This window comes from Pelodiscus sinensis, chromosome 14 (assembly GCF_052426305.1).
Source record: "Pelodiscus sinensis isolate ZL-2025 chromosome 14, ASM5242630v1, whole genome shotgun sequence".
NCBI classification, from domain to species: domain Eukaryota; kingdom Metazoa; phylum Chordata; order Testudines; family Trionychidae; genus Pelodiscus; species Pelodiscus sinensis.
Window position 1 is genome coordinate 46,734,445 of NC_143065.1, and position 24,265 is coordinate 46,758,709.

General features: G+C 67.5%; 3 protein-coding genes across 6 annotated transcripts in view; all 3 read left to right on the top strand.

The window, feature by feature from the left end:
• TTLL13 (tubulin tyrosine ligase like 13) overlaps positions 1 to 16,176 on the top strand; it is a 51,923-nt gene extending 35,747 nt beyond the window's left edge. For 2 of the 4 annotated variants that reach the window (XM_075918045.2, XM_075918047.2), the window contains exons 10-16: positions 6,048 to 6,232; positions 6,794 to 6,982; positions 7,346 to 7,529; positions 7,665 to 7,865; positions 13,299 to 13,674; positions 14,799 to 14,944; positions 15,853 to 16,176. In XM_075918045.2, coding sequence (XP_075774160.1) covers positions 6,048 to 6,232; positions 6,794 to 6,982; positions 7,346 to 7,529; positions 7,665 to 7,865; positions 13,299 to 13,674; positions 14,799 to 14,944; positions 15,853 to 15,984 — 1,413 coding nt within the window. In that variant the 3' untranslated portion in view covers positions 15,985 to 16,176. The remainder of the gene's footprint in view (positions 1 to 6,047; positions 6,233 to 6,793; positions 6,983 to 7,345; positions 7,530 to 7,664; positions 7,866 to 13,298; positions 13,675 to 14,798; positions 14,945 to 15,852) is intronic. The other 2 variants (XM_089782107.1, XM_089782108.1) reach the window with 2 other exon arrangements.
• Positions 16,177 to 17,092: 916 nt separating this feature from the next.
• Positions 17,093 to 19,108, top strand: NGRN (neugrin, neurite outgrowth associated). Its single transcript, XM_089782109.1, has 3 exons — positions 17,093 to 17,250; positions 17,858 to 17,968; positions 18,070 to 19,108. The coding sequence occupies exons 1-3, from the start codon at positions 17,159 to 17,161 to the stop codon at positions 18,698 to 18,700; spliced, it is 834 nt and encodes a 277-aa protein (XP_089638235.1). The 5' UTR covers positions 17,093 to 17,158; the 3' UTR covers positions 18,701 to 19,108.
• A 1,080-nt stretch (positions 19,109 to 20,188) lies between these two features.
• On the top strand, positions 20,189 to 21,312 carry HDDC3 (HD domain containing 3). Its single transcript, XM_075918039.2, has 4 exons — positions 20,189 to 20,351; positions 20,468 to 20,523; positions 20,607 to 20,847; positions 21,021 to 21,312. Exons 1-4 carry the CDS (start codon positions 20,240 to 20,242, stop codon positions 21,149 to 21,151), a joined length of 540 nt encoding a protein of 179 aa, XP_075774154.2. The 5' UTR covers positions 20,189 to 20,239; the 3' UTR covers positions 21,152 to 21,312.
• Positions 21,313 to 24,265: the final 2,953 nt, after the last annotated feature.

Consider the following 24,265-nt stretch of genomic DNA (forward strand, 5'->3'; position numbering starts at 1 on the left):
GAGAACGAAGTTACATAGGTCTGCTGTCAGGCTGGCAGTGGTGTCCTCTGGGATAGTGTTTCTAATTGCTTGTAACCCGTCTCCATGTGGGATGTTGGTGTCTAGAGCTTCTACGTCCATGGTGGCCAGGATGGTGTTATCGGGGAGGTTATCGATGTTCTGTAGTTTCCTGAGGAAGTCAGTAGTGTCTCGGGGATAGCTGGGGGTGTTGGGCCGCTACCGGGCCGTGGAAAGAAAATGCCGGGCCTCAGCGTGCCTGGTGGCTGCCGGCCCTTAGGCCGATTCGACCCATTTGGTCAAATCGGGCCCGCGCCCCTGCACCCGGAAGTGCCGGCGAGTGACGAGCCGGGCCCTGCTCCAGCGCTTGTGGAGCTGGGTCTCTCCCCGGCTCTGCCTGGAGCGGGCCCCGCCCCCGCGCGTCCTCCCGCCCCGGCCCCGGACGTCTCTGCCGCGCGCAGCTCCTCCTCGCCGCCTGCCGCCCGTGCGCGGCGTTGCACGTGGGCGGGGAGGACGCCCGGGCGTGACGTGACGTAACGGCCCAGGGTTTCGAAACCCGCGGGAGGCACGTGGCGGGGCCTGGCTGGCTCCGGGTTCGGCCCCCGGCCCCGCAGCGTGGAAGGAGAAGGTGGGAACCGGCTCGTGCGGCAGCGGCGAGGAAAGGAGAGGGGGAAGGCACCAAGGGACAGGGTGCGGGAGAGAGAGACAAATGGCAGGGGGCCAAGTGCAGACCATGAGGGAAAGGGCAGGAGGGGAGGTGTTAGGGGGAGGGGGGACAGGGTGATGCTGGGAGAGGGAGGAGAGGGGAAGGGCACGGGGGGGGGGCTGGAGGGGGAGGTGCTGGGAGGAGGCTTGAGAGAAGGGGCGGGCATGAGGAAGGTCAGGATGGAACAAATTGTGTGTGAGGGCCCAGAGGGGCAGGAGGGGAATGGGGCAGAGACGGGTGAGGGGGTGGGTATTAGGGGAAAAGGAGGCACCAGGAGGGCGCAGGGTAAGGGAAGGTGCAGGTGCCAGGGGATTCTGGGGCCACCAGAAGCAGAACTGGACGGGGGAATCAGGGCAGGCTGGGGAGATTGGGGGGCTGGTGGAAGCAGGGCTGCCGGGGGGTGCGAGGTTGGGGGCAGGGAGCTGGCCGGGGAAGATGTGGGCGGGGTGGGAGAAGCGGCTGCCGGAAGGAGGGCTGGACGCAGGCAGCGGGGCTGGCCAAGGGAGATTGGGAGGAGACGCGGGGGAGAACTGGCTGCCCGGGAGGGGGCTGGGGGAAGTGGGGCTGGCCAGAGGCGCAGCAAGGGGAGCAGGGGGGAGGAATGAATCAGCCTGCGGGGAGTGGGACTGACCCGACCCCGTTCCCCTCTCCCCCCCCCACAAAGCACGAGTTAGTCTGGCCCAGGGATTCTACTGTCCGTCCCCCCCTTTCCCCCTCCCCCCCACCCCTCGAGTAGTTGCGAACTATCTGGCTGGTGGACACACTCGTGCAGCCTGAGCACATTTACCAGCCGGGCCGTTCGAAACTACAAACCGATACATCTAGTAAAAATACAACGTCCCTCCTGAGAAAATACCAGACGTGTTCCATGACGTGTTCTGTGTCTGCTATTTGCTCAGTTTGGTTTTCATGTGTTTATATTTTTGGGCTGCAAAAAGCAGAACTGAAAAAAAAAGGGTTCCAACGAAAGTACAAAGTTTGGGAAACCCTGGTCTCACCAGCTTTCTGTCTGTCTTACAGCCCATGTCTCCAATCCACATTCCTTAACTTGCTGGCAAGAATATTGTGGGAGACCGTATCAAAAGCTTTGCTAAAGCTGGCACTGGGAGATTTGGGAGGACCAGAAACAACTTATTTGAATATTCATCATTTGATTAATGAATATGCAAATGAACATCACTGGTCCTCCAAAAGTTCGTGAATGGATTTACTGGTCCCCGTGGCAAAAAGTTTGGGAACCTCTGGCGTAGGGTTTGAGAAGAGAGTCTACACAGCTGGATAAACCAGAGATGATGGGACGTCCAGGGTGCCCAGGTTTATGGATTTTGGGAAGCAGATAGAACAATCCTGGTCGGGGGTCAGAAGGTGATTCTGTGAGGATTTGTTCCCAGGTAGCTGTAAGGAGGCTTTTAAGGAGACAGTGTAGTTTCTTTTGGTATTCCAAGGTGGGATCAGAGGAGGGAGGTTTGTAAAATGTGGTGTTCGAGAGTTGTCTGGTTGCCTCCTGCTTATAGTCGGCCTTATTCATAATGACCACAGCACCCCCTTTGTCAGCTGGTTTGATTACAATGTCCAGGTTGTTTTTGAGACTCTGGACGGCATGTTGTTCAGCGCGGCTGAGATTGTGTGTCGCTTGTTGTCGTTTGCGAATAATGTCAGTCTGTGCGTTGTTGCGGAAGCTGTGTATATAGAAATCCAGATTGTAATTCCGACCATCAGGGGGAGTCCATATAGAATTATTCTTCCTTTTGTGTTGATAGGGGGGATCTGGTAGGTCAGACTGATGTTCATTGGCAGTTTGGAAATATTCTCGGAGGCGGAGGCGGCGAAAAAAAGCCTCAAGGTCACTGCAAAATTGTATCCAGTTTGTGGGGGAGGTGGGCAACTAAAATGATTAGGGGTTTGGAACGGGTCCCATATGAGGAGAGGTTAAAGCAACTGGGACTTTTCAGTTTAGAAAAGAGGAGACTGAGGGGGGATATGATAGAGGTATATAAAATCATGAGTGGTGTGCAGAGGGCTGATAAAGAAAAGTTATTTATTAGTTCCCTAAATAGAAGAACTAGAGGACACCAAATGAAATTAATGGGTAGCAGGTTTAAAACTAATAAGCGAAAGTTCTTCTCCACACAGCGTGTTGTCAACCTGTGGAACTCCTTGCCAGAGGAGCTGTGAAGGCTAGGACTATAATAGAGTTTAAAGAGAATATCCATGGGCAGCGAGTTGTGTGGGCTCGTGGTGCCCATGCTCCACCAATATTTGAAGCTGGAGCGGGCCCTACCCCCCCCCTTCCCCGCGTCCTCCCACCCCGGCCCCAGAGCATCTCTCCCCCGGCCCCAGACTGTCCCTGCCATGCGCAACCTTCACTGAACTCCCCCTTGCCGGCTGCTGCCGCCATGCGTGGCGTGTTCAAACCGGTGGGCGGGGAGACGCCCGGGCGTGATGTAACGTCACGGTCCAGGATTTTAAAACTGCTGGGCTCTGCGTTGCGGGTTTGGAGTCCGGGGATGGAGCACAGACTCCGGCCACACAAAGTGGAAGGCAGAAGGTAGAGGAGGGGGAGGGCTGGGAGAGGAAGGGGCTTGTGCGGAGGGGGAGGGGAGAGGGGGAAGAAAGGGGAAGGCACCAATGGACAGGGTGGAGGAGAGACAAATGCCAGGGGGCCAAGTGCAGACAATGAGGAAAAGGGCAGGAGGGGAGGTGTCAGTGGGAGGGGAACAGGGTGATGCTGGGAGGGGAGAGGGTAAGGGCATTGGGGGCTGGAGGAGGAGGTGCTAGGAGAAGGTGTGAAAGAAGGGGTGGGCATGTGGAAGGCCGGGATGGAGAAAGTCATGTGTGAGGGCACAGAGGTATGGGGGGCAGAGGGTGGTGAGGGGGTGGGCATCAGGGAAAAAGAGGGCAAAGGGGGCAGGGGCAGTGAGGGAAGGGGGAGGCACCAGGAGGGTGCAGGGGTAAGAGAAGGTGCAGGTGCCAGGGGATTCTGGGGGTGAAGCAGAAGGGCAGACACCTGCAGGGGAGGGACCTGCACCAGAGGAGAGAGGCAGGGCAGGTTTGTAGAGGGAGGTGTTAGGAGAGGGGATGAGGAGGGGTAGCTCACATAATCAGAGTGGGGCTACTGGAGAAGTGGGCACAGGGGGGAGAGAAGGGCTGGTGGAGGGGGGTAGGTCTCAGGAGGGCTGAGGGCAGTGAGAAGGGCAGGAGTCAGGACAGCAGGGACGGGTGAGGGGTTGGAGGGCAGCAGGCACCAGGCGAGCTGATGGAGCAAGGGGAGGAGACATGGCAGCAGAGGGAAAAGGTAAAGGTTTAAAAATATGTATTAATAACTTGGGTGCCACAGTGGCACATCCAGACAAGCCCCATGACCTCAGTGCTGGTGCACAACACAACATTCATTTTGCTCATGTGAGGAAACTCTTAGGCTGTGTCTGCACTGGCGGTGTCTTGTACCAAGGGTTCTTGTGCAAGAACACGTCCACACTGCCATGTGCGAGCTGTACTTTTGCACAAGAGAATCCATGGCGGTGTGGACGCTCTCTTGCGCACGAAAGCTCCAATGGCCATTTTAGCCGTAAGAGTTTCTTGCGCAGGAAATCCCTGCCGAGCGTCCACGCTGCCCTCTTGCGAAGAGAGCTCACACCTGTTAGAAAGAGCGTCGCTCTTGCACAAGACGCCCTCTCCCACCACGCCGGACTGTAAATCTCCTTGCACAAGGGCAGTGCGGATGCTCTGTGGGTTCTTGCCAAGAACGGCTGTACTTGTGCAAGAAGCCGCAAGCGTAGACAGAGCCTTAGAGGGAACCCTTCCCCCAGCCTCTCCGCCCCCGAGTTAATGGCACACACGCTGGGTTAATGCAACTGCAGGATAGTTGCGTGGGGGGGCTGGTGGGGGCCAAACTAATCCCTGTTGGTAGGAGGATGGTGGGAAAAGCCCGTCGAGAGGGGTCACATGACACCTTTACTTCTGGTGCATCTTGCCCCGAGTGTGTTACCTCCAGAGGCCTGGCTAACGTGTGTGTGTGTGTGTCAAGGGGCGTGACTAATGGGGATCGGGGGCGTGGCTAATGGGGCACCACCAAAAATTATACAAACCTGCTGCCCATGCCAATATCCTCAGCCATGAAGACTGAAGAAAAGAATTCATTTAGCTTCTCTGCCCAAGGGGGGGGCTCAGAGCCCAGCAGTGGGAGCCCGTGTGAGGAGCAGCCGCAGGCCCGGGGTACCTGAGGGGGGGGGCTCAGAGCCCAGCAGCGGGAGCCCATGTGAGGAGCAGCCGGAGGCCTGGGGTACCCGAGGGGGGGGGGCTCAGAGCCCAGCAGCGGGAGCCCGTGTGAGGAGCAGCCGCAGGCCCGGGGTACCCGAGGGGGGGGCTCAGAGCCCAGCAGCGGGAGCCCGTGTGAGGAGCAGCCGCAGGCCCGGGGTACCCGAGGGGGGGGGCTCAGAGCCCAGCAGCGGGAGCCCGTGTGAGGAGCAGCCGCAGGCCCGGGGTACCTGAGGGGGGGGCTCAGAGCCCAGCAGCGGGAGCCCGTGTGAGGAGCAGCCGCAGGCCCGGGGTACCCGAGGGGGGGAGCTCAGAGCCCAGCAGCAGGAGCCCGTGTGAGGAGCAGCCGCAGGCCCGGGGCTGCCCGAGGGGGGTTCGGAGCCCAGCAGCGGGAGCCCGTGTGAGGAGCAGCCGCAGGCCCGGGGTACCCGAGGGGGGGGCTCAGAGCCCAGCAGTGGGAGCCCGTGTGAGGAGCAGCCGCAGGCCCGGGGTACCCGAGGGGGGGGGCTCAGAGCCCAGCAGCGGGAGCCCGTGTGAGGAGCAGCCGCAGGCCCGGGGCTGCCCAAGGGGGGGGCTCAGAGCCCAGCAGCGGGAGCCCGTGTGAGGAGCAGCCGCAGGCCCGGGGTACCCGAGGGGGGGGGCTCAGAGCCCAGCAGCGGGAGCCCGTGTGAGGAGCAGCCGCAGGCCCGGGGTACCCGAGGGGGGGGCTCAGAGCCCAGCAGCGGGAGCCCGTGTGAGGAGCAGCCGGAGGCCCGGGGTACCCGAGGGGGGGGCTCAGAGCCCAGCAGCGGGAGCCCGTGTGAGGAGCAGCCGCAGGCCCGGGGTACCCGAGGGGGGAGCTCAGAGCCCAGCAGCGGGAGCCCGTGTGAGGAGCAGCCGCAGGCCCGGGGTACCCGAGGGGGGGGCTCAGAGCCCAGCAGCGGGAGCCCGTGTGAGGAGCAGCCGCAGGCCCGGGGTACCCGAGGGGGGAGCTCAGAGCCCAGCAGCGGGAGCCCGTGTGAGGAGCAGCCGCAGGCCCGGGGCTGCCCGAGGGGGGTTCGGAGCCCAGCAGCGGTTTTGGGCGTCAGGCGAGTCGTTTGTGGTGCAGGTGAATCACTCTCCCAGCTTCACCACGGACTCGCGCCTGGACCAGGAGGTGAAGGACGCGCTGCTCTGTGACACCATCAACCTCATCAACCTTCGAGCCTGCGACAAGAGGAAGGTGCTGGAGGAGGACAAGCGGCGGGTGAAGGAACGGCTCTTCCAGGCCCACCAGCTGCCTCGGGAAGCCAGGTACCGCGCCAGCGAGGAGAGAGCAGCACCGCGAGGCCAGAGGCTGCTCTGTGGGGCCTGCCAGGGACGCCACATGGCGGCTCCCCCCGAGGCTCTGAGACTGCAGTGCCCCAGAGCAGTGCTGCTTCCCTGCCCGCGCCCCCATGCGCTTGGCTGAGGCCCAGACCCGAGTGGAGAGGCCAGCCAGCTGCCGGGCCCCTGCCAAACACGGGTCGGTTCGTGGCTGAGGGGGGCCCGGCTCAGCCGCAGCATGTCCAGAGCGTCCCCTTGGTGCAAAGGCTCCTGGCACCCGCCACTCAGACGCTCTGCCCCGGCCCGGCCCGGCGTCGAGCTCTCACAGGCGGCACCGAGGGCTGGGAGGGGGGACCAGGGCGGCGTTGCCTGGCCAGTGACCCGAGGGCATGTTGCCTTGGAGCAGTGGATGGAGGCCGGGTGCCCCACCCCGGGGGGAAATGCCAGCTGGACCCCTGGACAGTGCAGCGTCTGGGCCCTGTCCCACCCTGCTGCCTGCCCCAGGGACGTGTGCACCACGGCCCCTCTCCACTCTGCTCCTGCCTGCAGGCGCGAGCAACTCGAGAGCAGCCAGGCGGCCTGGCTGGCCCAAGCTGAGTCATATGAGAACACTCACCTGGGCGGGTACCGGCGCATTTACCCTGCGTGCGGGACCGACAAGTACGAGCCCTTCTTCAAGCACAGCGGCTCCCTCTTCAAAGAGACCGTGGCCTCCAAGGCCAGAGAGGAGTGTGCCAGGTACACGGCTGTCTGGGTGCCACGGCGGGGAACACGCGGGGCTCCGTCGCCAGGGCACAGCTCCGTGTCCTCCACATGCCGTCTCTGCCCTGCCGCTGGCCCCGCGAGGGGGATGCCCCAGAGCACAGGGGATGGTCCCGGAGGGGCCTTGTAGCCTCCACCCTGGTGTGTCCCCACCCTGTCCAGCTGGCACAGCCTGGTGCAAAGGGCATTTCCGTAGGGGGTGGGAACAGCTGGCCACGGCCCAGGGCATTCGCCGTCCCAGAGCCGGCTCCCGGCAGCAGCCCCCTCCGCCAGGGTGAGCCCAGCCTGCCACAGGCCTCCCCGGGAGCGGCCTTGACCCGGGCTGCTGGGTCTTGCCAGGCAGCAGCTGGAGGAAATCCGCCTGAAGGAAGAGCAGCGAGAGGTCACCACGGGCAAGAAGAAGAAGGAGCGAAAGGAGAACCTGCAGGGCGAGTCAGCCGGGGAGAAATCCCGCCCCCGCGGCAAGGCCAAGGCTCCTCTCACCCGCCTCACCTACAGCAGCGCCAGGCCCCGCGACAGGAAGGTAGCGCCGCTCTCCTCCAGCCTGTGGAGTCTCTGCCCTCTCGCCCTGCCTGGCACCCCCCCTGCTCCAGGCAGCCTGCGGCCTCAGCCCCTCTCCACGGCCCAGCCCTGCCTAGCGCCTGATTATCCCTTTCAGACGCAGCAGCTGGCGTTTGACTCCATGCGGCCCCAGGAGATCGTGGAAGAGGAGGAGGCAGAGCGGATCAAGGCTCTTCTGCAGCGCGAACACCTCATCCAGGATCTGGGCATCGTGGATCAGCTCTCTCGGCTGCTCCACATCACCGAGCCCAGGCCAGTGGATGTCCACAGGCCCCACGTCAATCTCACCGAGAGCCAGGTACGGGTGGGCACCGAGAGGCACCGCCTGGGCCGGGCCAGGCAGGAGGTGGTGCTGAGGACACGGGCGTTGCTGGGCTAGCTGAGAGCGAGGGCTGGGTTGGCCAGTCCTTCAGGTCAGTTTTCTTGTGACCAGAAGGGTCCAAAAGTGACTTCTCAGGGGCACCTCAAAAACCCAGAGGAGGCTCCTGCCATTCTGGGTCCCATCTTATTGCCACCCATAGAACTGTGGCATAGAACTTCCTTCTGCTGGCCCGGCTCTGCTCGGCTCTGCTGGCCTGGCTCTGCTGGCGTGGCTTGGCTCTGCTGGCACAGCTCGGCTCTGCTGGCACGGCGTGGCTCTGCTGGCACAGCTCGGCTCTGCTGGCACGGCTTGGCTCTGCTGGCGCGGCTTGGCTCTGCTGGCGCGGCTCGGCTCTGCTGGCACGGCGTGGCTCTGCTGGCACAGCTCGGCTCTGCTGGCGCGGCTTGGCTCTGCTGGCTTGGCTCTGCTGGCGCGGCTCGGCTCTGCTGGCACAGCTCGGCTCTGCTGGCACGGCTTGGCTCTGCTGGCCCGGCTCTGCTCGGCTCTGCTGGCCTGGCTCTGCTGGCGTGGCTTGGCTCTGCTGGCACAGCTCGGCTCTGCTGGCACGGCTTGGCTCTGCTGGCACAGCTCGGCTCTGCTGGCACAGCTCGGCTCTGCTGGCACAGCTCGGCTCTGCTGGCACGGCGTGGCTCTGCTGGCACAGCTCGGCTCTGCTGGCACGGCTTGGCTCTGCTGGCACAGCTTGGCTCTGCTGGCACAGCTCGGCTCTGCTGGCACAGCTCGGCTCTGCTGGCACGGCTTGGCTCTGCTGGCACGGCTTGGCTCTGCTGGCACGGCTCGGCTCTGCTGGCACGGCTCGGCTCTGCTGGCACGGCTCGGCTCTGCTGGCACAGCTCGGCTCTGCTGGCACGGCTTGGCTCTGCTGGCACAGCTCGGCTCTGCTGGCACAGCTCGGCTCTGCTGGCACAGCTTGGCTCTGCTGGCACAGCTTGGCTCTGCTGGCACAGCTCGGCTCTGCTGGCACAGCTTGGCTCTGCTGGCACAGCTTGGCTCTGCTGGCACAGCTCGGCTCTGCTGGTGCGGCTTGGCTCTGCTGGCACAGCTCGGCTCTGCTGGCACAGCTCGGCTCTGCTGGCACGGCTCGGCTCTGCTGGCACGGCTCGGCTCTGCTGGCACGGTTTGGCTCTGCTGGCACAGCTCGGCTCTGCTGGCACAGCTTGGCTCTGCTGGCACAGCTCGGCTCTGCTGGCACAGCTCGGCTCTGCTGGCGCGGCTCGGCTCTGCTGGCACAGCTCGGCTCTGCTGGCATGGCTCGGCTCTGCTGGCACGGCTCGGCTCTGCTGGCACAGCTCGGTTCTGCTGGCCTGGCTCTACTGACGCGGCTCGGCTCTGCTGGCACAGCTCGGCTCTGCTGGCACGGCTCGGCTCTGCTGGCCTGGCTCTGCTGGCGCGGCTCGGCTCTGCTGGCACAGCTCGGTTCTGCTGGCCTGGCTCTACTGACGCGGCTCGGTTCTGCTGGCACGGCTCTGCTTGGCTCTGCTGGCCTGGCTCTGCTGGCACGGCTCGGCTCTGCTGGCACGGCTTGGCTCTGCTGGCACAGCTTGGCTCTGCTGGCACGGCTTGGCTCTGCTGGCGCGGCTTGGCTCTGCTGGCGCGGCTCGGCTCTGCTGGCACAACTCGGCTCTGCTGGCACGGCTTGGCTCTGCTGGCACGGCTTGGCTCTGCTGGCACGGCTTGGCTCTGCTGGCACAGCTTGGCTCTGCTGGCGCGGCTCGGCTCTGCTGGCGCGGCTCGGCTCTGCTGGCACAGCTTGGCTCTGCTGGCGCGGCTCGGCTCTGCTGGCACGGCTCGGCTCTGCTGGCACGGCTCGGCTCTGCTGGCACGGCTTGGCTCTGCTGGCGCGGCTCTGCTTGGCTCTGCTGGCCTGGCTCTGCTGGCACGGCTTGGCTCTGCTGGCACGGCTTGGCTCTGCTGGCGCGGCTCTGCTTGGGTCTGCTGGCCTGGCTCTGCTGGCACGGCTTGGCTCTGCTGGCGCGGCTCGGCTCTGCTGGCGCGGCTCTGCTTGGGTCTGCTGGCCTGGCTCTGCTGGCACGGCTTGGCTCTGCTGGCGCGGCTCTGCTTGGGTCTGCTGGCCTGGCTCTGCTGGCACAGCTTGGCTCTGCTGGCCTGGCTCTGCTGGCACGGCTTGGCTCTGCTGGCCTGGCTCTGCTGGCGCGGCTCTGCTTGGCTCTGCTGGCGCGGCTCTGCTTGGCTCTGCTGGCCTGGCTCTGCTGGCACAGCTCTATTAGCACTGCTCTGCTCAGCTCTGCTGTGACGGGCCAGGCCGGGTCTGGGCACCGCTCAGGGCGAATTGCTCAAACTCGAGGCTTCTTACAGCCCAGACTGAAGACCTTCAACCAGGCCACACACCAGTCCCACCGAGCACTCCAGCTACTAATCTGGCCAGCCAGAAGCCTCATGAGCAAAACCTCTCAGACACTCCAACTCTCTCTGTGCCACAATCAGCCCTGGGCCTAGCACACAGGTGAGGGGTTATAGGACCCATCTCACCTTCCCCAAGTAGGTTCTTCTGGTCCCAAGAAACCAGCCACAGGTCCCAATTAATTTACATTCTGGATCTTACCCGCAAGCCAGTCCATTAGAATCTACAATCTAAAGGTTTATCACTGAAAGAAGGAAAAGCCTGAGAGCGAGGTTGTTAAAGTATCGTACATTACGGCTACGTCTACATTGGCAAGATTTTGTGCAAATACTTTTAACGCAAGAGTTTTTGCACAAGAGAGCGTCTACACTGGCATGTGCCTTTGCGCAAGAGATGTGCTTCTGCACAAAAGCATCCGTGCCAGCGTAGACGCAAGAAAGCTCCGATGGCCATTTTAGCCAGCAGGCTTTCTTGTGCAAGAAATTCATGTTGCCTGTCTACACTGGCCTCTTGTGCAAGAACAGTTGCACAAGAGGGCTTATCCCTGAGCGGCAGCATCATAGTTCTTGCACAAGAAGCCCTGATTTCACACATTAGAATGTCAATGTTCTTGCACAAGAACTCCCCACCAGTGTAGACAGGCAGCATGTTTTTGAGCAAAAGCAGTTGCTTTTGCGCAAAATCATGCCAATGTAGACAGCCTACATGCATCGAATCCCCCAGTTCTCGACGCAGGCTCTCAGCAGAGATGTTATAACTGCTGGCTTAAAAGTCTCTGATTACATCCCATGTCTGGAGGGGTCCACGGTTCTTCCCGGCTCGTTGTTCCCTGCAAGGCTGCTTCTGGGATCAGGAGCTGAACTGAAGACCAGATGGAGGGTGCCACATGGCACTTGTATACCTCCCCTGGCATCCTCCTGGCCAGAGGTCACATGGTCCAACAATCTATCCTCACAGCCCATGCTGGTATCCCTTCGGCCCTGGCTGGTTTGCAGGTATCAGTCCCATTCCTGGGGTGTGTACTGGCACCTAGAGCTTCATTGTCTCCTTGCTAATTAGCACAGCCACTGCCTAAGCATTCCTTGCCCGTTGCTCAGCCACAGAGAATTTTCCAGCATCCATACAGAGTGGATGCTCCTAACCCCACACACAGACATTGGACAAGTACACGAGTAGCACACAGAACCAGTAGAACATGGGACACCTCACAAGGCCCCTTTGTATCCACTTTGGGGCAAATACCCCCATGGGTGCAACAGGGATCTTTAGAATTATGGCTCAGCTCTGCTCAGCTGGGCTCTGCTGGCATGATTCGGCTCTGCTGGCACAGCTCGGCTTGGCTCAGCTCAGCTCCACTGGGTCTGCTTGGCGTGGCTCAGCTCGGCTGGCACAGTGTGGCTCAGCTGATCAGGCTCGGCTCAGCTGACATGGCTCAGCATGGCTCGGCCAGTCTCGCTGTCTGGGCTGAGCCTCTCTAGCACAGACTAGCCCATACAGTCACTTGTCAGACTTGGCCTGCATGTGTCCGTTTTGAGGGAGCCAGGGCAGGATGTGGCGAGAGGGCACCGGGCGTAGTCCGTGGGGTGGCTAGGGTACTGCGCACGGGGGCGCCTGGAGGCACCAGCAGTGCCCTGGCGAGCGGGGGAAATGGGGGTGTGGGGAAGGGTTAGGGTTAGCCTCTGCCGCTCGCTGCCTGTGTCCCCCTGCGCCAGGGCGCACGCGTGGTCACAAGCACCGTTCTCTGCCGGCTTGCCAGCGTTCCCTCGCTGCGCAGAGTGGCCTCTGGAGCGGCTGGGAGCCCTTTGCCAAAGGTCTTGGCTCAGCCTGCCTGCTGGCAGACGCCCGCCCTACTGCCTTGGCGCTGTGGGAACGGGCCAGCCGCCTGTCCACGCCCAGGGCACCCCAGGCACCGCGCAGCTCCCGGGCTGTAGGGACACGTGCTGCACTGAGGCCCTTCCCAGCGCAGAGCCGGCCCCAGTGCCGAGACCCACTGGCCCACGCTGGACAATGCTGGCTGCGGGCACTCCCTGGGCCCCGGAGAGCCCGCAGGCAGGGCTGCAGTGAACTCGGGCGCTTCCCAGCCTGTTCCAGGGGGAGCAGCCCCAGTCGGCGAGAAACTCGCTGGGCTGCGCTGGCCAGCCGGAGGCTCCCCAGGCCGCTGGAAGCCAAGCAGCCTGCTCCCCTTAACTCCAGGCGGGAGGGGAGCCAGCCGTCCGGGATTCGCTGCCTCCGTCTGTCGGGCTGAGCCAACACCCGGCCTTGTGCTGGGGATGGGGAGATTGCTCAGGGCTCAGCTCCCCTCCTGTCCGCCATGTGCTGGCAGGGTACACGCTTCAGGAGAGGGTCAGAGCAGCCCAGCCTGCTGGGGGGGGTGGCTGGCCCTGGCCCTGGCCCTGGAAAGGGGCTTTGCTTTGGCAGACGTGCAGCGCAAGGGGCAGTGCCGGCCGGGTCAGTAGCAATAAGGTACGAGGAACAGGCTGGGAACCGCGGCAGCACACGCCGGAGCCTCCATCTCAATCCAGGGGGCGTCCCGCCTGGCAGAGCCCTGTGCAGACACGTCTGTCCCCGCAGCCGCAGGCAGGGGCGGGTTTGTGGGGCTCTGGGGGCTGCAGGCGGCAATTGCTGGCCTGTGTTGTATGGGGGGAAGGGGCGGGACTAGAGGACCAGGATGGCCCCTTCTGGCCTGGAGTGTGGGTGCAAATGGGCTAAACCCACGGGAGGGGCCTTGGGGATGTAACAGTCACGGGTTCGTGAGAGACGCGGGAGATTACCAAGTCAGGCTAGCGGAGTCCTCGGAGGCTTTTTGCCTTCTGCTGCGGCACGGGGCACGTGCGGGGCCGGCAGCGTCTCTGTGGCTTGAGGGCTGCGCTGGCTCGGGCCGTGCTCGGGCGGGGGCTGGGAGAGGTTGTGGCTGGGGGGGCAGGTCACACCAGACACTCCCAACCCCCCAGGAAGCGGAACACAAGTTGCCTTTTCTTTCCCGCCAGCCCCGGTTCCTCCAGGACGTGTTTGGGAGCCGGGAGACGCAGCGACTAATGACCCTGGTGCCCCTCTCGCTGCAGGGAAGCACGGTGCGCGACCTAGGCCAGCAGATCATGCAGCAGCCGGCGGCCAGGGCCCAGATGCTGGGCAGCCAGGGCTTCATTCCCAGCCTGCTGGGCACCAGGTCGGGCATGGGCCAGAGCCTCCCCTACCGCGTGCAGCACAGGGCGCAGCTCAGCCACGGCCTGCAGCCGCAGAACGCCAGCTGGCTGGGGAGCCAGGCCCTGGGCACAGCAGTGGCCGCCGAGCGCTGCACTCTGGCCAAGGTACCGAAGGAGGGAGGCCGGAGATTCTCCAGCGCCAGGAACAAGGTGGAAGGCTGTGAGTACGGCACGGGGGGTCGGCCTGCTGCTGGGCCGTGCAAAGCAGCCTCATGCAGGCCCTGGGCCCCAGGACCTGCTGCCTTCCAGGCCTCTGGGGCCCCCCCAGGTATGGCCTGGTTACCAAGCCCCTGGCATCCTCTGGCACAGCTAGCGAGATGGCAGAAGGGGTCTGTCTCCTGCCTCCCACCGAGATTTCCAAGGTCTGGGTGCCACGGGTCAGTGTGCCTTAGGGCTGGGGCCAGTCCTCAAATCCCCCAGAGGGGCCAGCGGGCACCCTCCTCTAGCAGGGCTCCCGGCCCCTCTGGCTGGCTGGCTGGCTCTCTCCCCCCGTGTCCTCCGGCCCCACCTGCTGCCCCGGGCAATTTAACACCCCCACGCTGCAGTGCAACGGGGCTCGAGCAGCTTCCGACTCCCCGTGGGCCAGGGCAGGTGGGTGCAGAGCCGTCCCCGCACTCGGGTTGGCCCGCGGGCCTGAGCAAACGGGGGCCAGCAGCAGGGGTGGGACCGCTGCACTCACGGTGACGGGGGGAGCCACACAGCAGCCGTGTCCCAAGACAGGCCTCGCCAGGCCTGGGGCGCTCTGCTTCCCGTCACCCCGGAATGGGACTCGCGGGCCAGCAGCCGGGCCTGGGCCGGGAGCTGGAGAGCCCTGCCCTGCTCTCCTCCTCAGGGCTCCGGCAGGGCGCTAGAGCTCAGAGACCCCGGGAGTCCCGGGGCGACGGGTCCTCCCCTGCCACTGCCCGTAGGCCCAGAGCTGGAGCCCAGCCCGCGTGGGAAGGGGGAAGGCAGCAGCCGTGATAGCGTCCGAGGAGAAGGGGGAGAGGCTGGGGGAGGCCCGGGCTTGCCAAAGTGCCCCTTCCCACAGCGATGGCCAGTGAGACAGGCCATACCCAGTGTGTTCCCAGCCAGACTCCTGAGGGGGCACACTCAGCCCTGCACCGTGCCACGCTGGCCTGCCTGCTGCGCTCAGGGCTGGCAGGAGAGGCGTGGGGGGCAGGGTGTTTATCACCCAGGGTGCGTGGCCATGTCGCCAGGCGGGCTCCAAGCCAGCCCCAAGGGGCATCTTTGGTGTCCCTCCTGCTGCTCTAGCCCTGCCTTGTCCCTTCTGTGCTCTCCTTTCAGATGGCACCTTCCCCACGGTGCCCGACCCTGAGCCGCGCTGCAGTCCACGAGCTAGCCATCAACTCTGCCTCAGCGCCCATCGTGCAGCGCGCCCACGCCCCGCCCCGGGCCAACGCCATGTCCATCCTCAGCTTCCACCACCACAGGTATGGCCCGAGCTGCCCCCCGCAGCTCTGCCCCGGTGTCCCGGCCGGCTTCCAGGTAGGGGACGTTCTTCACCTCCCTGCCTGCCAAACGCCTCTCGTGGAGGGCTGCCATCAGCAGGCACGTCCCCACGCCAGCCCGGGCTGCCTGTCGGAGCCATGGCCCGTAGGCGTCGCGAAAACACCGCCAGCTGGCTGAAGGCCATTGGGAATGAGACCCTGCTGGTGTTTTCGCCAGGCCCTGGGGTCCTGCTCCACGAGTCGCACTGCTGGAATCTGCCCAGAGCGCCTCCCTTTGGCTTCAGCAAAGCTCAGGCACATGCCAGTCCCGCAGCCAGGCAGGGGCATAGCCGGCTCTGGCACTGGTACATGCGAGCGAGCCGCACCCTGGAGTGCTGCTGGCTGGGGCCGTGTGCGTGGAGGAGGGGTCTGACCCCAGGGTTGCTTGTCTGTCTCTGACTGGCTGAGGCGGAATCGCTGCGGGAGAATTGTCACTCTCCCTGGCCAGAGCATGGTCCCTGCTCGCAGGAGCAGGGTAGAATTCCGGGGGACCCCTCTGGAAGAAGGGTGTTTCCATCTCAGGGGCTTTCCCGCCATGCTGGCCAAAGGTCCGGCGAGTCGGGAGACTGGGGCCGAGCAAACAGCTGGCGTGAGAGGCCCCGGGTGTGGGGAATTGGTGGGTACCCTGCCCTCTGCTCACAGCAGCCACCTCCAGCAGCGTGAACAGAGCCCAGCAGCCCTGTGGACCACGCAAGAAGCTGACAGGCGCTCTGGGCCCTGTCGTTTCCTCATTCCCAGCTGTTCACCTGAGCTGTGGAGGGGAGGCTATGGGTTCTTTGCCGGCCAGCTCCTATCTGTGTCTGTCCCCAAGCAAACCCGTGTCTCATCGGCGGTCGCTTGCCTCTCCCCAGGAATTGGACCTGAGCCTCAGCCAGACCATCTCTGGGACGAAAGGGACCAAGGGCCTCGGGACTCCGACAGCCAAAGGCCATGGCTGTGCCAAAACCAGGCTTTCTTCTGCACAAAGGGAGAACCCCTCCTAGGGCCAGGCAGACGAGGGAGTCGGGACCCCAGGCCTGCTGCGGTGACTGGCGACTAGTGACGAGGAGCTGCTTGGAGTCACAGTGCCGGCGGACAGAGCTGTGTGCACACGGTGCTTCCTCCTGCCAGCCGACCTTCACCCGCGAGCTGCAGCCTCCCTCGCACACCTGCTGCCCGGCCACAGGGCTGCGCGACTCTGTTCCTTTGTATTGGGCTTAGGAAAGTTTTATAGTTTTACAGTCGCCTGTCAGGGAGGGACCGTTCATTCCTCGGGGCACAGCAAGTCACAGGGCGGACGAGCGCCAGGCTCCGGCCGGAGCCACTCGGACCAGACGCCAGGCGACGCCCCGGCCAGCAGGCAAGTGGAGGGTCGGACCCTGCTCTCGACAGAGCCTCCGGCCGCCCAGCGCCAGCGCTCGCCTCCTGCCGACACGGGTGGGGAACAGGCCCCGCCCACCCCCTGCACCTGCCTGCTCCGCAGCCCAGCCCCCCGCAGCGCCCCGCCCACCCCCTGCACCTGCCCGCTCCGCAGCCCCGCCCCCCGCAGCGCCCCGCCCACCCCCTGCACCTGCCTGCTCCGCAGCCCAGCCCCCCGCAGCGCCCCGCCCATCCCCTGCACCTGCCCGCTCCGCAGCCCCGCCCCCCGCGGCGCCCCGCCCATCCCCTGCACCTGCCCGCTCCGCAGCCCCGCCCCCCGCAGCGCCCCCCCTCCCGGCACCTGCCCGCTCCGCAGCCCCGCCACCCGCAGCGCCCCGCCCATCCCCTGCACCTGCCCGCTCCGCTGCCCCGCCCCCCGCAGCGCCCCGCCCATCCCCTGCACCTGCCTGCTCCGCAGCCCCGCCCCCCGCAGCGCCCCGCCCATCCCCTGCACCTGCCCGCTCCGCAGCCCCGCCCCCCGCAGCGCCCCGCTCACCCCCTGCACCTGCCTGCTCTGCAGCCCCGCCCCCCGGCCTCGTTCTCGGAACCGCCCCGCCCATCCCCGGCACCCGCCTGCTCCGCAGCCCCGCCCCCCGCAGCGCCCCGCCCACCCCCTGCACCTGCCTGCTCTGCAGCCCCGCCCCCCGGCCTCGTTCTCGGAACCGCCCCGCCCATCCCCGGAACCTGCCTGCTCCACAGCCCCGCCCCCCGGCCTCGTTCTCGCAACCGCCCCGCCCACTGGCTGCTGCTGGGCTGCGCATGGCGGCGCCGCGAGGGCTGCGGGCCGCGGGCCTGACCCGCCTGCTGGGCCGGGGAGCCGCGGGGCCGGGGGACCCCGAGGAGCTGGAGAGGTGGGGGGGCTGGGGGACAGGGGGCGGGGCTGGCGGAACGGGGGGGGGCTGGGGGACAGGGGGCGGGGCTGGCGGAACGGGGGGGCTGGGGGACAGGGGGCGGGGCTGGCGGAACGGGGGGATCTGGGGGACAGGGCAGGAGGGGCTGGCGGAACGGGGGGATCTGGGGGACAGGGCAGGAGGGGCTGGCGGAACGGGGGGGCTGGGGGACAGGGGGCGGGGCTGGCGGAACAGGGGGGGGCGGGGGGGGCTGGGGGACAGGGGGCGGGGCTGGCGGAACGGGGGGATCTGGGGGACAGGGCAGGAGGGGCTGGCGGAACGGGGGGATCTGGGGGACAGGGCAGGAGGGGCTGGCGGAACGGGGGGGCTGGGGGACAGGGCAGGAGGGGCTGGCAGGGGGCTGGCGGAATGGGGGGGGGGAGGGGCTGGCTGGGGGACAGGGGGCGGGGGGCAGGAGGGGCTGGCGGAACGGGGGGGCTGGGGGACAGGGCAGGAGGGGCTGGCGGAACGGGGGGGCTGGGGGACAGGGGACAGGGGGACAGGGCGGTGGGCTGGGGCAGGGTGGGGGTCCTGGGCGCACTCAGCCCCTCTGTCCTCCTCCCCCCAGGGCGCTGCAGCGGCAGAGGACGGCGGTGCGGCTGAGGAGGCTGCGGAGGGAGCTGGAGCCCACGGGCCCGCCCCGGCGCAGCCTGACTTGGCAGGCGATGGAGCAGATCCGGTGAGCAGGCCATGCTGGCCGGTGACCCTGGGCCGAGCGCCCGGGGCTGGGGGCTGTGTGGCTGGGCCTGCCTGACGGCCTGGCGCTTGCTCTCCCGGCAGGTCCCTGCGGCAGGCCTTCCCCGAGGAGTGGCCCGTGGCCCGGCTGGCCCAGGGCTTCAGTGTGAGCCCTGATGTCATCCAGAGGGTGCTGAGGAGCACGTTCTGCCCCTCGCCGGAGCGCCGGGCGAAGCAGGATGCAAAGGTGCTGGGTCCAGAGGGGAGCCCAGACCCCACAGCTCAGCTGGTGGCCAAGTCTGCAGGCAAAGGCGCTCAGCAGCTCCTGCCAGCCGGGCCCAAGGACGCCTCCCTGTGCAGAGCCCCCCCCGCGCCTGGGGGCCAGTCCAGCCGCTCCCAGCCACAGAGGAAGGGGCAGAGCAGCAGGAGCTCCCGGCTGGTGCCTCTTCAGGCGGATGGAGCCAGGCGTGAGGCCGCCGGCAGGAGCGGCTCCTTGGCGGCGGGAGCCACGGCGCGGTGGGACGGTGAGGTGCGGAGCGAGGAAGAGCTGGAGGAGCTGGCTGCAGAAGGCTGGGACGCCGGCACCGAAGTGGTGCGGAGAGGCCAGGAATACTTCGACAGCCATGGGCATTTCCTGTACAGGGTCCCTTCGAGGCTGGCGCATGGAGAGGGAGGGGGGCACAGGCAGCCCTTGGCCCAGGCTGATGCCAAGGCTGGCAAGGAAAGGCAGGAGTAGGGGCGGGTGGGCCTCTGACTGTCCTCCCTGGGCCGGCCGGCTGGACTCTCTCTGGGCATGGTGGAGATGTCTTTGTAGGGACGTGGCACTTGCTGTGCCGGGCCTGGCCTGCCGTGCATGGCGGGGACTTACACCGGCAGCCTGGCTCAGGCTCCGGCCATGCTGCCATCGTCCTGGGCGGGCCGAGAGCTTGCCTGGAATTGCAGGGGAGCGCTGGGCAGGTGGGTAGGAGGGACCAGTGGGGTGGGAAGGCCGGGCCAAGCTGAGGTGCAAAGGGCCGGGACTCCCCAGAGCTGGTCTGTGCTGTGGGTCTCTGGGCGGGGAGAGAGGGTCTCTGCTTGGGCCAAGCTAGGTTCTCAGGCCCGTTCCTTTGGGGGCTGTGCAAAGAAAATAAAAGGTTACAAAGTCCTAGCTGTCTCGGCTGAGCCTGCCCTGGGGGTGCTGCTTCTGTCCCTTTGCTGCCCCGCCTCTGGCACCCTCCTGCCCCAGCCAAGGCCACCTGGCTGTGCAGCGGGTGCGTTACCCTGGGGCGCTGAGCCTTCAGGCCTCAGGGAGCAGCTCTGCAGCTGGCTGGGCAGGCTGGTTCAGACTCCATCTTCCTGTACCCGGCAGAACGTACGCTGGGAAGGGGGATGCAGCGGGGAGCCGGTGGGCTCTGCGCCGGGATGGGGGGGAGCTGGTAGGCTGTGCGCTGGGAAGGGGGGTGCGCCGGGGGAGCCGGTGGGCTGTGTGCCGGGATGGGGGGGGCGGAGCAGGGGGAGCCGGTGGGCTGTGTGCCGGGAAGGGGGGCGCCGGGGGAGCCGGTGGGCTGTGCGCCGGGATGGGGGGCACGCCGGGGGAGCCGGTGGGCTGTGCGCCGGGGGAGCCGGTGGGCTGTGCGCCGGGAAGGGGGGGAGCTGGTGGGCTGTGCGCCGGGAAGGGGGGGAGCTGGTGGGCTGTGCGCTGGGAAGGGGGGGAGCCGGTGGGCTGTGCGCCGGGATGGGGGCGCGCCGGGGGAGCCGGTGGGCTGTGCGCCGGGAAGGGGGGGAGCCGGTGGGCTGTGCGCCGGGAAGGGGGGGAGCTGGTGGGCTGTGCGCTGGGAAGGGGGGGAGCCGGTGGGCTGTGCGCCGGGTTGGGGGGCACGCCGGGGGAGCCGGTGGGCTGTGCGCCGGGAAGGGGGGGAGCCGGTGGGCTGTGCGCTGGGATGGGGGGCACGCCAGGGGAGCCGGTGGGCTGTGCGCCGGGAAGGGAGGCGCCGGTGGGCTGTGCGCCGGGAAGGGGGGCGTGCCGGGGGAGCCGGTGGGCTGTGCGCCGGGAAGGGGGGGAGCCGGTGGGCTGTGCGCCGGGAAGGGGGGGAGCCGGTGGGCTGTGTCCCGGGATGGGGGGTGCATTGGGGAGACCTGTGCTGGGAAGGGGGGGTGCATTGGGGAAGGCTCTTGAAGCGGCCGTCAGCTCCCTGCTCCCAGGGTTCTGCCGGAGCGGGGGCAGCAGCCGGCGAGGGGGCGGAGCTGCGCTTACCCGGCATGCCGCGCGGCTCGCCCGTGCCGCGATTTCCCAGCCATGGACTCCGAGGCGGCCCGGCTGCTGGAGGCCGCTGACTTCGCCGCGCGGAAGCACAAGCAGCAGCGGCGGCAAGACCCCGAGGGCACCCCGTACATCAACCACCCCATCGGTGCGCGGCGGGTCGGATGGGGCTAGCGGGGCTCCCGCGTCCTGCCCCGGTGCTGTGTTGGGGGGGGGGGGCAGTGCGAGGCGGCCCGGCTGCTGCTGACCCGGCCGTGTGTCTAGGTGTGGCCCGGATTCTGTCTCGGGAGGCGGGAGTAACGGACGTCGCGGTGCTGCAGGTAAATGCGCGCGGGAGGGGCGGTCACAAGGCCGGGGTCCCCCCGCCCCGCCCCGCCTCAGCCGGCCCCTCTCCCGGCCGCAGGCTGCTCTGCTCCACGACACGGTGGAGGACACGGACACCACGTTGGCGGAGATCCAGGAGCACTTCGGGCAGGAGGTGAGGCGGCTGGTGGAGGAGGTGACCGATGACAAGAGCCTGCCCAAGCCGGAGCGGAAGCGCCTGCAGATAGAACACGCGCCCCACAGCAGCCGGGGGGCCAAGCTGGTCAAGCTGGCGGACAAGCTGCACAACCTGCGGGACCTGAACCGCTGCACCCCGGCAGGTAGGCGCCCGGGCGGCCAGTCACTAGGGGCCCGGCTCCAGGCCTGGGGCCGGGCGCCCCCCGGCTGGCTGTGTGGCCACAGAGGGGCCAGCCCCCGCGGCCGGCCCTGGCTGCCTCTGGCGCGGACCCTAGCGGTGCCCCGCCGTGGGAGTGACCGCGGCGCTCTGCCCTAGGCTGGTCGGAGCGGCGGGTGCAGGAGTACTTCCTCTGGGCCGCCCAGGTGGTGCGCGGGCTGCGGGGGACCAGCCCGGCGCTGGAGGACAAGCTGCTGCAGCTCTTCAGGGCCCGCGGGCTGCCCGAGTGACTGCGCCGAGCCTCTTCCGCCCGGGACCCTGCGCAGCGCAGCTCGCCCGGGCCGCTCACGGCTGCAAAACTCCCCTTCCCCGCAGCGCCGGCCTCTCCCCTGCCGGGGGCCCTGGCCTGGCACCGGACCGCCTGCCTGCAAATAAAGCCCGGAGCACCCAGCGCCTGGTGTCTGTCCCGCGGGGGGGCTGGGGCCGGCGGGCTGGGCAGGGGCGTTCCCCTGGGAGAGCTGGGGCCTGGAACACCCCCCAGCGTACCCCCCATCTTCTGCCCCCCCGAGCCCCGCTGCTCCCTCCACCCCCCGAGTACCCCCATCCTCTCCTGCCCCCCCGAACCCCGTCCCCCTTCTCCTGCCCCCCGAGCCCCGCTGCTCCCTACACCCCCCGAGTACCCCCCATCTTCTCCTGCCCCCCGAGCCCCGCTGCTCCCTCCACCCCCCGAGTACCCCCATCTTCTCCTGCCCCCCCGAGCCCCACTGCTCCCTCCACCCCCCCGAGTACCCCTCCCCCATCTTCTCCTGCCCCCCGAGCCCCGCTGCTCCCTCCACCCTCCGAGTACCCCATCTTCTCCTGCCCCCGAGCCCCACTGATCCCTCCACCCCCCGAGTACCCCCATCTTCTCCTGCCCCCCCGAACCCCGTCCCCCTTCTCCTGCCCCCCGAGCCCCGCTGCTCCCTCCACCCCCCGAGTACCCCCCATCTTCTCCTGCCCCCCCGAACCCCCTCCCCCTTCTCCTGCCCCCCGAGCCCCGCTGCTCCCTACACCCCCCGAGTACCCCCATCTTCTCCTGTCCCCCGAGCCCCGCTGCTCCCTCCACCCCCGAGTACCCCCATCTTCTCCTGCCCCCCGAGCCCCGCTGCTCCCTCCACCCCCCGAGTACCCCCATCTTCTCCTGCCCCCCGAGCCCCGCTGCTCCCTCCACCCACCCGAGTGCCCCCATCTTCTCCTGCCCCCCGAGCCCCGCTGCTCCCTCCACCCCCCCCGAGTACCCCTCCCCCATCTCCTCCTGCCCCCCGAGCCCCGCTGCTCCCTCCACCCCCCGAGTACCCCTCCCCCTTCTCCTGCCCCCCCGAGCCCCGCTGCTCCCTCCGCCCCCCGAGTACCCCCCATCTTCTCCTGCCCCCCGAGCCCCGCTGCTCCCTCCACCCCCCGAGTACCCCCCATCTTCTCCTGCCCCCCGAGCCCCGCTGCTCCCTCCACCCCCCGAGTACCCCCCATCTTCTCCTGCCCCCCGAGCCCCGCTGCTCCCTCCACCCCCCGAGTACCCCATCTTCTCCTGCCCCCGAGCCCCACTGATCCCTCCACCCCCCGAGTACCCCCATCTTCTCCTGCCCCCCCGAACCCCGTCCCCCTTCTCCTGCCCCCCGAGCCCCGCTGCTCCCTCCACCCCCCGAGTACCCCCCATCTTCTCCTGCCCCCCCGAACCCCCTCCCCCTTCTCCTGCCCCCCGAGCCCCGCTGCTCCCTACACCCCCCGAGTACCCCCATCTTCTCCTGTCCCCCGAGCCCCGCTGCTCCCTCCACCCCCCGAGTACCCCCATCTTCTCCTGCCCCCCCGAGCCCCACTGCTCCCTCCACCCCCCGAGTACCCCCCATCTTCTCCTGCCCCCCGAGCCCCGCTGCTCCCTCCACCCACCCGAGTGCCCCCCATCTTCTCCTGCCCCCCGAGCCCCGCTGCTCCCTCCACCCCCCGAGTACCCCTCCCCCATCTCCTCCTGCCCCCCCCGAGCCCCGCTGCTCCCTCCACCCCCCGAGTACCCCTCCCCCTTCTCCTGCCCCCCGAGCCCCGCTGCTCCCTCCGCCCCCCGAGTACCCCCCATCTTCTCCTGCCCCCCGAGCCCCGCTGCTCCCTCCACCCCCCGAGTACCCCCATCTTCTCCTGCCCCCCGAGCCCCGCTGCTCCCTCCACCCCCCGAGTACCCCCATCTTCTCCTGCCCCCCGAGCCCCCCTGCTCCCTCCACCCCCCGAGCCCCGCTGCTCCCTCCACCCCCCGAGTACCCCTCCCCCATCTTCTCCTGCCCCCCGAGCCCCGCTGCTCCCTCCACCCCCCGAGTACCCCCCATCTTCTCCTGCCCCCCGAGCCCCGCTGCTCCCTCCACCCACCCGAGTGCCCCCCATCTTCTCCTGCCCCCCCGAGCCCCGCTGCTCCCTCCACCCCCCCGAGTACCCCTCCCCCATCTCCTCCTGCCCCCCCCCCGAGCCCCGCTGCTCCCTCCACCCCCCGAGTACCCCTCCCCCATCTCCTCCTGCCCCCCGAGCCCCGCTGCTCCCTCCACCCCCCGAGTACCCCTCCCCCTTCTCCTGCCCCCCCAGCCCCGCTGCTCCCTCCGCCCCCCGAGTGCCCCCATCTTCTCCTGCCCCCCGAGCCCCGCTGCTCCCTCCACCCCCCCCCGAGTGCCCCCATCTTCTCCTGGCCCCCCGAGCCCCCCTGCTCCCTCCACCCCCCGAGCCCCGCTGCTCCCTCCACCCCCCGAGTACCCCCATCTTCTCCTGCCCCCCGAGCCCCGCTGCTCCCTCCACCCCCGAGTACCCCCATCTTCTCCTGCCCCCCCGAGCCCCCCTGCTCCCTCCACCCCCCCGAGCCCCGCTGCTCCCTCCACCCCCCGAGTACCCCTCCCCCATCTTCTCCTGCCCCCCGAGCCCCGCTGCTCCCTCCACCCCCCGAGTACCCCCCATCTTCTCCTGCCCCCCGAGCCCCGCTGCTCCCTCCACCCACCCGAGTGCCCCCATCTTCTCCTGCCCCCCCGAGCCCCGCTGCTCCCTCCACCCCCCCGAGTACCCCTCCCCCATCTCCTCCTGCCCCCCCCCCGAGCCCCGCTGCTCCCTCCACCCCCCGAGTACCCCTCCCCCATCTCCTCCTGCCCCCCCCCCGAGCCCCGCTGCTCCCTCCACCCCCCGAGTACCCCTCCCCCTTCTCCTGCCCCCCCAGCCCCGCTGCTCCCTCCGCCCCCCGAGTGCCCCCATCTTCTCCTGCCCCCCGAGCCCCGCTGCTCCCTCCACCCCCCCGAGTGCCCCCATCTTCTCCTGGCCCCCCGAGCCCCCCTGCTCCCTCCACCCCCCGAGCCCCGCTGCTCCCTCCACCCCCCGAGTACCCCTCCCCCATCTTCTCCTGCCCC